Here is a 12,239-nt window from a genome sequence, read left to right on the forward strand (position 1 = left end):
TTTCGGTGAGTTCCTGCCTCGATGTACGGGAGGGGGAATATTAAAGGTTGGAGAGGGTGCTGTGAGGTAGAAGGTGAGCATACTGCCTAGCGCTTCATCTCAGGGTCTATTGAGCTCTCTGGAGGCGGTTTCTGGAGGCGGTTTTTCTCTTGGGCTAATAGTGAATTATTATATTATTTGGGAAGAAGGAGTTGGCAGAAACTGAACAATTGGTATAATCCTTTGTCCCTGAAGTCCCAAGGGGTGAGGGAGGACAAGATGACCAGGAAAAAAGGGTCAGAGGAGGCCGCAGCACAGAAAGGAGCTGGGGCGCACAATCTGCGAGGACCCAAAGATAAAGTAGCTCAGGGAGCTGCCGCAAAGCTGGAGCGTTTTGCCCATACACGAAACTGCACACCAAAAAAAGCAAACCAGGTGGGGGGTGCACAACATCAGGGGGCGCAGGTTAACCACCCTGGGGGGAGGAAAAGCCAAGGTTCAGCCGAAATTTGTGTATCTATAGTAACCGAATCAGCGTCACAGACGCATCTGCAAAAGGAGAGTGGCCTGAGCAATGAAGCAATAAAGGATAAGGAGACACCAGAGCAGGAACCATCTTTGAAGGACATTCTCCTAGCAGTCAATGTCTGTAAGACCACGCTGTCGGATCTATCAGACCAACTTAGAGGTATTAGAGACGATTTGGCTATGCTGAAAAGAGATATGCAGGAGGTATGTGCTCGAACCACCGCTTTAGAAGAGAGACTCAGCCAGGTGGAGGATGACGTGAACCCACTGGAGACAGGAGGTTAAAAGGATGAAGGAACAATTAGACACATGCCTCCAGAAAATGGATGAATATGAGAACAGGGCACGCAGGAAGAATGTGAGGGTTCTGGGCCTCCCCGAAAAAAGTGAGGGCAACAACCCTGTAGAATTCATGGAGGGATGGTTCAGAGACATGTTTGGCAAGGACGCACTCTAACATGTTTGCTATTGAACGAGCACACAGAGTCGCCCCAAGGGTTCCACACTCAGGGGGTCAGCCAAGGCCCCTTATAGTCAAACTCTTGTTTTTCAGAGACAAAGTTACTATTCTCCAGAGAGCAAGGGAGATGAAAAATATTCTGTACAATGGTGCAAGAATATCTCTGTATCCAGATTTTTCTCCCGAGCTGCAGAGACAGAGAGCAAAGTTTATAGAGTGTAAACGAAGTTTACAGCAGCGTAAATTCAGTTATGCGCTGCTGTATCCAGCTCGTCTACGGGTAACAGTAAATGGGGAGGTGAAATTCTTTAATGCTCCTGCAGAGGTGTTTTCATGGCTAGAAAAGAATGAGGGAAGGTTACGGCCAGGTGAAGGGCCCTAGAAGGAAAGTGGGAAGGAGCAGGAGGTCAGAATTTAGGGCCTCTTCACCTTTTTCTTTGTCCAGTGGACAGATGCATATTTAGAGATGTGATTTGTCATTTTTTGTTTTTCCTGTTTTTTTTCTCTCTTCTCTCCTTCCTTTTTGTTTTTCCCACCCTTCTCTCAGGGATATATTTTACAGAGGTGTGGGTTTAAGGGGGTAGCAGATATGAAATTTTTATACACATTAATTATGTTGGGGGTAATTCCCCTCTTATAAAGGTTTGGGTTGCAATGGAAGAGGAGTAAGGAGGTATACCGAGGTTTAAAGGGTTAATCACGGTCACTTTAGAAGCTCGGTGGGATGGGCCCAAGGTGGGGTCGGGTTTGGGGGAGAGGATGTGTGAATGGTACGGGGTAGAGTGGAGTGAAGGAGGAAGTATTGAAGTCACACAAAAAGTAAAGGCACCAAAATTTCAAAAATTAATCACAATAGTTTTGGAAATTGAGAATTATTTTGAGTTAAGGTATAGGAACAGGTGATGGTAGGCACAAAAATAGGTAAGAGGGTAACCTCAGGAATATTTAAGTGTATGAAGGTATGTTCATGGAATGTGCTGGGGGTAAGAGATGTTAGTAAGAAACAAGCAATTTTCTCTATGGCCAGAACAAGAGATGTCAGGATACTCTGTCTCCAGGAGACCCACTTAGATAAGGGTTCAGTTAATACTTTAAGGAATAGGAGCTATCAAGAGCAGTATCACTCAAACCATACCTCGTATTCGAGGGGGGTGAGTGTGCTGATAAACACTGGATTGGTCTTCTCCTGTAGACAGAGCAAACTGGACAAGTATGGTCGGTATGTTTTTCTCTATTGTAATATTGAGGGGCGGGACTGTATCCTTGCAAGTGTATATATTCCTCCACCATTTAAAACAGAGATACTTAACGAACTGATAAGTTTAATAGCGGATAAACCCGGGGTGCCGGTTATAGTGACGGGGGACTTTAATATGGCCATGAACAATCGCTTAGATAGATTCCCGACAGGGTTGGCTCCTGGAGGGGCATCCGGGTGAGAGGCAATATTCATGCCACTCTATCCAGGACTGATTTGGTGCTCTGTAATGAGGAAGCTCTGAAAATAGTGGAAGGGATAGATTATGACCCTAGGGGACTCTCAGAACATTCTCCAGTGGTCTTTTCAGTTAAAATGGGGTTGAGTGCTGGATGAGGGGAGTGGAGATTGAACCCCTTTTGGCTTGAAGTAATTGGGGATGATGGGGGGGTTTGTTAGCAACCTGAAAGAGTTCATAAATTTGAATCTAGGATCCGCCCCGCTAGGTATAACTTGGGATGCCTTGAAGGCGTTCCTTAGGAGGGGTTCTTATACAGAAAATCTATGTTAAAAAGAAAGCACAAGTCAAGGAACATAGAATAAGGGAAAAGGTGAGGGAGGTAGAAGATAGATATTTGGAGGAGCCAACTACAGTTAGATATGAGGCTTGGGTAGAGGGTCAGGAGGAATACAGAAAATTAGTCCTGGAGAAAGAGGAAAAGAGTAAAATGTTCCAGAAACAGAATCTTTTTGGTGAAGGGGAATTAGTGGGTAGAACTAATAGCTAGGGCAAACGGCCCCTCATCCACTATACCGGCAGTGTGGGATAGAGGCGGGAGCACTATAAGACATACTCTTGGTATGTTCAAAGATTACTATGAAGATCTGTATAAGGCCCCACAGGTGGATGTAGAAGGGGAGATGTGGGAGTTCTTTGAAAAATTGAAAATAGTTCCGCTATCCAGTGAGGAGAGAGATACCCTGGAAACCACGTTGACACTGGTGGAGATACAAAGAGTGGTAAAGGAAATGGCGAATCAAAAAGCGCTAGACCTGACAGTTTGCCCGTAGAATTGTATAAGAAATATGGGGAGGTTTTGCTCCCAAAATTATTAGAAGTTTTGAACGGAGCCGTGGTGGAAGGTAGATTACCCATGTCCATGACAGAAGCTACGATCATAATTTTGTTAAGAGGGGAAGAACCCGTTAGATGTCGCCTCATACAGACCAATCTCACTTTTATGTACAGATGTTAAGATCCTGGCTAAAGCCCTAGCAAACCGGTTAAAAAAAATAATTCCTAAAGTAATACACGCGGATCAAACCGGTTTTATACCGGATAGATCGGCGAGTATGAATATTAGGCGAATGTATGGTAACATACAAGTACCTACGGAGAGAGGAGGCAATAGGGCTATCTTATCATTAGATGTGGTCAAGGCATTTGATAGCCTTGAGTGGAACTATCTGTGGAAGGTACTGGCAGAGTTCAAATTTGGCCCGAATTTTGTGAACTGGTTGAGGCTTCTATATGACAAACCGAGAGCCAGAGTCAGGGTCAATGGTGAGTGCTCCGAGTGGTTCCAGTTGGGGAGGGGGACGAGACAGGGGTGACCATTGTTGCCCCTGCTCTTCGCCCTTGCACTGGAGCCTTTGGCAACCGCTCTAAGAATGTCACAAGAAATTCAGGGTTTCAAAAGTAGGGGTGCAGAGGAGAAAGTCGCAATGTATGCGGATGATATCCTGTTATTTCTGGAAGATACACAAGCCTCCTTGCTAGCAGCCATGAAACTAATTAAAGAATTTGGGCGCTTTTCGGGTTTGAAGATTAATTGGGAAAAATCAGCTTTATTACCGATAGACCCCCTGGTAAATCCTCTCCCAAGACAGGTGAACTCTATAAAAATCGTAAATCAAATGAGATACTTGGGGGTAAATATAACCAAAGACCCAGGGCAGTATACAACAGGCAACGTAGTACCATTAATGGTAAAATTAAAACAGAAGAGCCGGGTGTGGGGTGGTCTTCCTCTCTGTTGCCGGTAGATGCAATCTTATTAAAATGATATGGATACCACAAATCCTATTTGTATTACACAATTCTCCTGTCTGGATTCCAAGGCATTGGTTTAGGAAGCTGAATAGCTTGTTCAGGGAATTAATCTGGAAAAATGGAGTGGCAAGGATAGATCTGAAGGCACTGCGGCGGCCGAGAGAGGCGGGAGGCCTGGCACTACCGGACCCCTGGAGCTATTTTTTAGCAGCCCAAATACAGTTTATGAGAGGCAGCAATTTGTCTGAAGAAAGGGTAGGAAGAAATAGTATATGGATTAGTAACATCAGCTATGATACAGAGGTGGAGGCAGTGGAGGCAGAATCCTTTGGACATAGCTGCCCTACAACTCAGTTAATGATCAGATGCTGGAAGACGGTAAAGGCTGTATTGGGATACTCGGGGTTCTCTGAGTTTTCTCCGTTATGGAACAACAAAAATTTGAAGGAGCTCAGTGTGATGGGGAAAATAGAAGAATTGGATAGGAAGGGTATCCACCGTTTGATGCAACTGTATAGGGCAGGGAGGTTGAAATTGTTTCAAGAGATAAGAGGAGTTTGCAGTGCCCAATAGACTTTTTTTGGCTACTTGCAAGTGAGGCACGCCCTGGAGGTACAATTTAAAGGCAAGGAGATAGAGTGGAGTGAAATGCCCTTGTTAAGGAAATTGGTAAATAGCAAGGGATCTAGAGGGCTGATCTCAGAAATGTACAGGAGTATAACCAAGGCGGGGCAGGAAGGGGAGGTGGAGCCCAGGAGGAGAATTAAATGGGGGGAAGAGATCGGCACAATAACGGAGGAACAATGGAAGTTTAATCTAGCATTGGGCCCAAGGGTATCTCAATCACCATCACAAGGGGTCTCCCATTTGTATTTGATTTATAGACTTTATTATACACCAGAAAAATTATTTAGGTTTGGAAAGAGGCAGGATGCGAAATGTCAGCGTTGTGGAGATGGGAGAGGCGACCTGATACATATGTTCTGGCGATGCCCCAAGCTATATAGGTATTGGGAAAAATTAGTGGAGGAAATTAATGTAGTATTCGGATCTTCATTGGCAATGGAGGCTCGAACCTGCCTTCTGAGTTTGAGAAGAACAATATGCTGAAGGATACTCAGACTGCAATTATAAGATGCTTGTTCCAGGGTAGGAAAATTATAGCGCGGAAGTGGCAGGCGAAAGAAACCCCAACGGTAGGAGAATGGAGAAGAGAGGTCAAGGATACGATCATCAAGGAGGAATTTTGGTATAGAAGGAGAGGCAGCTTAAAGAAATATAAGAATATATGGAAGTTATGGCTGGAGTATGAATGGGTTAGATAGGTATAAGAGTATTAGGTTGATTGGGTGGTGTGTATTTGGGGGGGGGAGGAGGGTGGAGGTGGACGGGGTGATTGGGGGGGGTTGAGGGAAAGTGGAGGGAGAAAAAGATGTTTATAGATACCACTGTAGATTGTATAAGTACTGTTAATAATATTTGCTCAGTTGGAGGAATTGTTGTTTTTATTTTTTTTCAACTCAGAAGCTTTTGAATTAATAAAGATAAGTTGAATATCAGCCACAATGATGTGAAAAAAAAAAAGAGATGGGATAAATAAATTTTGATTTTCAAAGTTGAAACAACGTCTCAGAATAAATTTTGCTGAAGTGGGAAAGAAAAAAAAAAAAAAAAAAAAAAAAAAAAAAGTTCAGTGGTATGTAATGCACAGTTTAGGGGTCAGGCGTAAGTAAGCAGAATGCAGGGGAGAGTAGTATGCCACTCAGTTCAGGAGTAATGCAGAGCACAGGAGTGAGTAGTGCAGAGCTCAGCAGTATGTAACAAAATGCAGGTGTCAGCAGAATGTAATCCAGAGGTCAGTAGTTAGTTGAAAGTAACAGTGTGCAGGATCAGTGGAATGTAACAAACAGTGCAGAGTTCAGTGGTGTGTAAGGGCCCGTTCACACTTGAGCAGGAGCTGGTGTTTTTCCACACAGGAAGAACAACAGTCACCGCTAGGGCACACAGATAATGGTTTTCCATGTGCCCTGTTCTCACTGCAACTCAGATGTGTGGTGCAGGGAGGTGCATTAAAAACCAGACATGTGGCATACGGTTACATCTCACTGGCTGACACCATGTCACCACACAGCAAGCGCAAAACACCTAGTTTCTGTGTGGTGGAATGAAGGAAGGAAGTGTCATTTCCTGCACTTTAGAATTTTAAAAAATTGCAAAAAGGGGAGCTGTGCATGATGCAGTAAAGCATGCATCACACCACCCCCTTTTGCACATCACTGCAGCTCAAAATGGACTGCTACCCACACAATAAACCACTCTGGTTTAATGTGCTGGCAAGCGCAAATGAGCCTTAGTTAACACTACTACAGCATGCTGCATGTAGGGAAGTCCATTTCAATGGGCTGCCGTACCCATGAGAAACACAGGGATAGTCTCGGACCCTTTTTGAGGGACAGTAAAAATTGTACACTTTCCCTTTTGTGCACCGAACCACAAACCATGCGGTTTGGCGATGGTGTATACAGAAACTTAGTTTGCCACTGCGGGGGGGTGTGCATTAACTAATGGCACCCCCACGTGTCCCTAAAAAGCAGTGCATTTCTCTGCATGCCAGAAATGGATACAAGTTTCCAAGTATTCCCGACATGCCTAAATGTGAGCCAAATCTAATACGCAGCAGCAGGTTTACATTTACAGCCCTAGCCATTAACCAATTCCTCCTCTTAGGCAGCTGCCACTTTAATGCAAAATAAAAAAGGTAGAGGTCACTGGCAGGTACACACACGCATTGAAGGCAGCAGCCCTATACAACACTGCCACCTCAGCAATGAGGACCTGCTGCCTCGTATGGCACTGACCAACTGCAGCTACCGGTTTTGTTTAATTCGGACTCCCCCCCCAGAAGCTGCCCGCTTTACAGAGACACAGCTCCTGGTTTTGCTGTGCTGGCTGGGCAGGGATTCCCTACTCTAACTGGTGCGGTCTCACCGTACACGTCTGACCGGCCACCTAACTAGTACTTCCCTCGCCCTGTTGTCACTTCTGTGATCCGATTCCTGGCTTTCTGCAGAACTAGTATGCCCCCCAGAAGATTTCCCCTCCATTTCTGTTCTGGCGTCAACCCAAAATTTGTGATTTTCTTTTACTTTTAATGATAATGGTAAAGACCGAGAGGATGGTTCTTCCCAACAGGTACACAGACAGCAATAAAACCCCGACAGGTGTTCTACTCCGTCTCCATGAGCCAAAACAAAATGTATGTTTTGCCTTTAGTTATACTTTAAGAAGTGCCAGATTCTACAGCATTTCCATACTGCAGGTAAGATTGATCGACCTTTATAAATTAAAAGTGTAACATTCATTCCCAGAAGATTGGATTTAGAGAATTATGCTACAAGGCTCTTCTAGAGCATTAGTGTACATATAAAATTACTGCTAAAACATTAGCATTTTAAAAAAGGGACAAGGCACTCACCTTTGGTCTGAAGTTTGTTGTAGGTCCAACATATTCATGCTGAGCTTTGACTGTTCCCCAGGGATGGTGAATTTTAAAGCACTCATTACAATAGCTAGCGCTGCAATCCAGGCAGCTTTTGGTGGACTCTTGAACTGGAGGTTTACAAAGATCGCACATGATCGCAGTAGCAGCACGAGCTGCCTGGCGATAGCGTTCTACAATAGTCTCCAAGGTAAAGTTCCTAAAGAGCCCATTGATCCCACGCTCTCCGAGGTCCACATCGTGTAAACATCCAGGACATGATAGAGTTGTGATCTTGGGAGTCAGTGAATTGCGTTTAGAACCTACAGGACATAAGAACAGATTACTGGGAGACAAATACAGTTCTGATTATTCTCCTAAAATCGAAAAGCAGAAAGTGGACTTGTACTGTTCATAAACAAAATTTCTTCAGCCCATTAAATCATCATTACTTATACCACACATTTAAAAACCCACAAGCCAGCCAAACATTGTTTTAGTTTTGTTTAGGGTGAAAAATGGTTCAAATTTCTCTCTTAAAAGAAGCCGGGCTTTCATTGACACAAACTTTGAAAGCAAGAATCCCAGTTCTAGGGATTTTTTTATTTCACCAATCCTGCAAAATAAATAATCCATACATTTAAAAAAAAAAAAAAAAAAACACAACACCACACTTCTATTTTGGATTAAAGCACATGACAATATTTACATAGCATGCTAGTATATAACTAAGAATTGCTTTAGGCAAATGTAATATGGAAAACATAGGCTGGCCAAGCACTGTACAATTTTCCTTTAGATTTATCAAAACCATATGAGGTCAAACCTAAAAAACTTTCAATTTGTATGCAGTCAGGTGGGTCTTTGCACTACAGAAGGTAAATCTAAAAGGAAATTGAACAAGAAAATTGTATAATGTGTGGTCAGCTTTACGGGATACATTTTTAAAGAGAAAGAAAAAAAAAAAAAAAAAAAAGAAGGATTCTCAATGCCTGTTCAAAGCAGTGTCATGGCGGCGATACCCTAACAATTAGTTCAGCCAGCTACGCAAACTAAAGTCAATGTAGGGGCATGGTTAAAAAGCAGCATCTGGGTTCTTGCTCTGCGTCAGCAAAATCCAGAGGGTTGCTCTCCCGCCGGATGGCATCAGCACGGTTCTGGCACCAATATCCCATGGCAGGGCTAGAGAATGGCTCTGGTTCAAACACTGAGCAGCGCCCCTCAACCACTACACCAGGTAAGCCCCCCACTGGCCACCAACGTCAGGGGGCATTTTTCTTCACGCTGACCACCAATATAAGGTTGCATTTACTTCCCATTGAGCATCAATGTAAAAAGGGCTCTACATTCCAGACTCATGCTTAGGCCCTTTTTAACACTAGCAGACCAATCGGGTCCACCTGTCAGTTTTTCGGTCGGACCCTCTAGTCTCCTCTATGGAATGGCGGGTGTAAACAGACATGTCCGTTTACACCCGCCGACTTCTGATCCTATGTGCTAAAAATACACGAATGGGGATTTGTTGGCAGTTGGGTGTAAACAGAAGGCCGGTCCGTTTACATCCATCAGATCACCCTCAGAGAAGAGCAAACTGTGTCTGTCTGGTCTGCATAAGCCATCCGCATAAGGAATCAGCGGACAGATTCCCCACTGAGCATGCGAACTCCAGCGTGCCCCATGAGGAATGCGCCCAACTATGTTTGTTCGTGTTCTTACTAGAGTGTGTTTCCTGCTCTGACAACAAGTGAAAGAAACCTACGAAACCGGCATAAAGACCGCTGTAGAAATCTGATAGGAGGTTCAAACTCTTCCCTACTCCATACAAAATACGTTTATTGCTGGAGTTGGCATTCAACCATGCCCCTTAAAGTGACCCAACTGCCTGGCACAATGTTGTCATACCACACCAATTTTCTCCTCTAGGTGCGCCCAAGGGTGTCCCAGGATTTCCTATAATTCTAGCAATGACCCTGTAATACAGACTACCATTCTAAGGTTTAATACCCACTTTCTCTGTAAGGCTTACAATTTACGATGGTTAAAATATAGTCTTCTACATCAGTGCTGCTGAAGACTAGAAGGACCTCCTGGTGCACACGATCATATTTATATAAAATTACCACCATGACAATTGACAACCAAGTACAGTACACACAAAACATAGCTTGGCCTTGCCAGACTGCTGCAACATAAGAACGAGCTTACAACCACCTTATACAGAGGTACTGGTATATGGAATAGCAAGTGGAATGGCAGGAGTCAAACTTAACTGAGAATGTATTATTCTCTTAGGGATATTGGCAGCAGCACCAATATGTAAACTGGAGTCAACACTTTCTTACAGTGAGTGGTCGGCTTTGTTGTAGAAGGAAATGGATAATTTCTGTATGCAAAAAGTAATGTGCCCCCTCCTGCCCCCCAACCACTGTGTCCCAGGGGTTTCCTGTCACTCCAGGGTTCCCTAGACATCCATAGTGGATGCCAGCATGGAGAGTGGCAGGAGATCAGCAAATATCTAGTCTCTGATCTTCTCTGCGAAGGATGAATCGGGAAGCCCTCAGGGCCAAGCCCTTCTAGGTACAGAGCTGTCAATCTTCAGCCACATTGGCCAGGGAAGAAGCGGATTGAGAACAGTCTGCTTCAATTGAGAGCAGGGGTGACATTAGCAGTCCAATAGACCCCTGATGCCTCTCTAAAGAGAACCTGTCAACCACACACGGGAAGCTTATAAGCCCCCTTTTAGTTGGGGGGGGGGGGTGAACACATACTTTCACCATTCCCCAGGTACATGTACAGATGAACCCAAACATGCGCATTGTGTGCTAACACATACAGAAAATCAAAGTGTCAAACATTAGGCATCGTTCTATACACAAGAGTAAAAACAATTCTAGGACCATCAATCATGGTCAACTCTCAGCCGATTAACTGTAAAGGCTTTTAAACCATCGCTTAGACAATTTTGCGTTCCAAATTTTTTCGCCATTTCATGGACCAGTAATTTTTTAATTTTTTTTTTTAATATAAATTAGCTGGTCAGGATCATGGGTATGCATGTGGCATAGATGGAGGAAAACCCAGTAGCAGAACTGTATAAATGCATCAATGTGGGTGAGAAGAGGAAGCAGAGTGGGAATGAAAAGCCTAAAAGTCCATCCAGGAAGTGATGTAAAGATCCAAAAGAGCTCAAGGCAGTTGATACCTAGGAAGAAGAGGCTATGGTAGTAGAAAAGAGGTCTGTGTCAAAGGGAGAGGACAGGTCAAACATAATGAAGAGGCTTTAGATTCTAAATTCAGAAGTCTATGGCAACTTTTATAAGGGCACCTTCAGTGGAATGCCTGGGGCAGAATCTAGGTCACATCCAGATCCATCTCTGTAGTGGCATTCCTTGTTTGCTCCTCTTTTCTGGCTCTAGCAAAAACTAAGCAAAGCAGAAACCACCTGCGTGTACTACAGTACTCGACTGTCCTGAGGTCATCCATGGAGTACAGGAAAGTTAGTCTTTTGAGGATATTTCAATTGAAAAAAAATACTACATGCTGCAAGTGTGGGGTGTTCACAGCACGGAGCTAACTGCACAGCAGGACAACACTTACAGACACAAAACAGACAGACATTTACACATTCAATGTAAAACATAAGTTGCCCATTATAAAAGATATGAAACAAATCTTTAGCGCAAGCTTTTCTATGCATTTAACGAACACCAAAAGGTGTGCCAAAAGAGTCCCTTTTAACTTTATTTTTTAATGAATGAGCCCTTTCAGTAAAGTTAACAGACCCTTTTTTCAAATCAAATATTAAAATTAACGCTTTGATCTTCTTTCTCTATCAAGAACATCAGCTTATATGTATTCCAGCTACAAAACACCCCATCGTAGTTTGTTTGTGCCTATCCTACTACAGTATGTTGACTGACAACATAGCTCACAAAGACATCCCTATAGCATAAGGCCCCATTCACATCTGAGCAGAGCGATTAGGCATTTGAGAGTTTTGCAAGCGCATTACGAGCATTTAACAAGTATATTACAAGCATTTTATATGTGTACTCAATCTTCAGGTGTTTTTATTTTAGCCAATAGAAAGCACTAGGGGAGGAAATTAGAGGCGGAGAGCTGCCATTTTGTCAGAAAACACGTAACAAAACGCTCATAAAAAACACTTGAAAAATACTCATGTTGAACGTTTTCCAGGCGTTCCCATTGAAGCCTATGGGGCCAATCTGCCATGTACTTAAGTGACAATGTTTTTCTACAGGCAACAAAACGCTCAGATATGAACAAGAGCCATCAAATGAGATTTGGTTTGTTGAGCGTATCTGAGCTACAAACATCAAGCAGAAAATCGCTCAGGTGTGAACGGGGCCTTAAGGAAGCCAAAATTTGTTCCCCTGGTGTAGACCTAATCAAAGATATGCCGAGGAGACTCGGGCACACACAGTGGCCAAGATTTAAATCTTTATAGGTCTCAAGGACAACATGTAGATGGCTAAAAGTATGAACAGTTTCAGTTTACAGGCAAAAAAATAAATATATACAC

General features: G+C 43.5%; 1 protein-coding gene across 3 annotated transcripts in view; it reads right to left on the minus strand.

Annotated features, from left to right (window-relative positions):
- TRIM36 (tripartite motif containing 36) overlaps nucleotides 1-12,239 on the minus strand; it is a 145,360-nt gene that overhangs the window by 42,280 nt on the left and 90,841 nt on the right. For all 3 annotated transcript variants that reach the window (XM_073624636.1, XM_073624638.1, XM_073624637.1), the window contains one exon: nucleotides 7,694-8,019. In XM_073624636.1, the coding sequence (XP_073480737.1) occupies nucleotides 7,694-8,019 (326 nt within the window). The remainder of the gene's footprint in view (nucleotides 1-7,693; nucleotides 8,020-12,239) is intronic.

Source organism: Aquarana catesbeiana, linkage group LG01, assembly GCF_042186555.1.
Source record: "Aquarana catesbeiana isolate 2022-GZ linkage group LG01, ASM4218655v1, whole genome shotgun sequence".
NCBI lineage: Eukaryota > Metazoa > Chordata > Amphibia > Anura > Ranidae > Aquarana > Aquarana catesbeiana.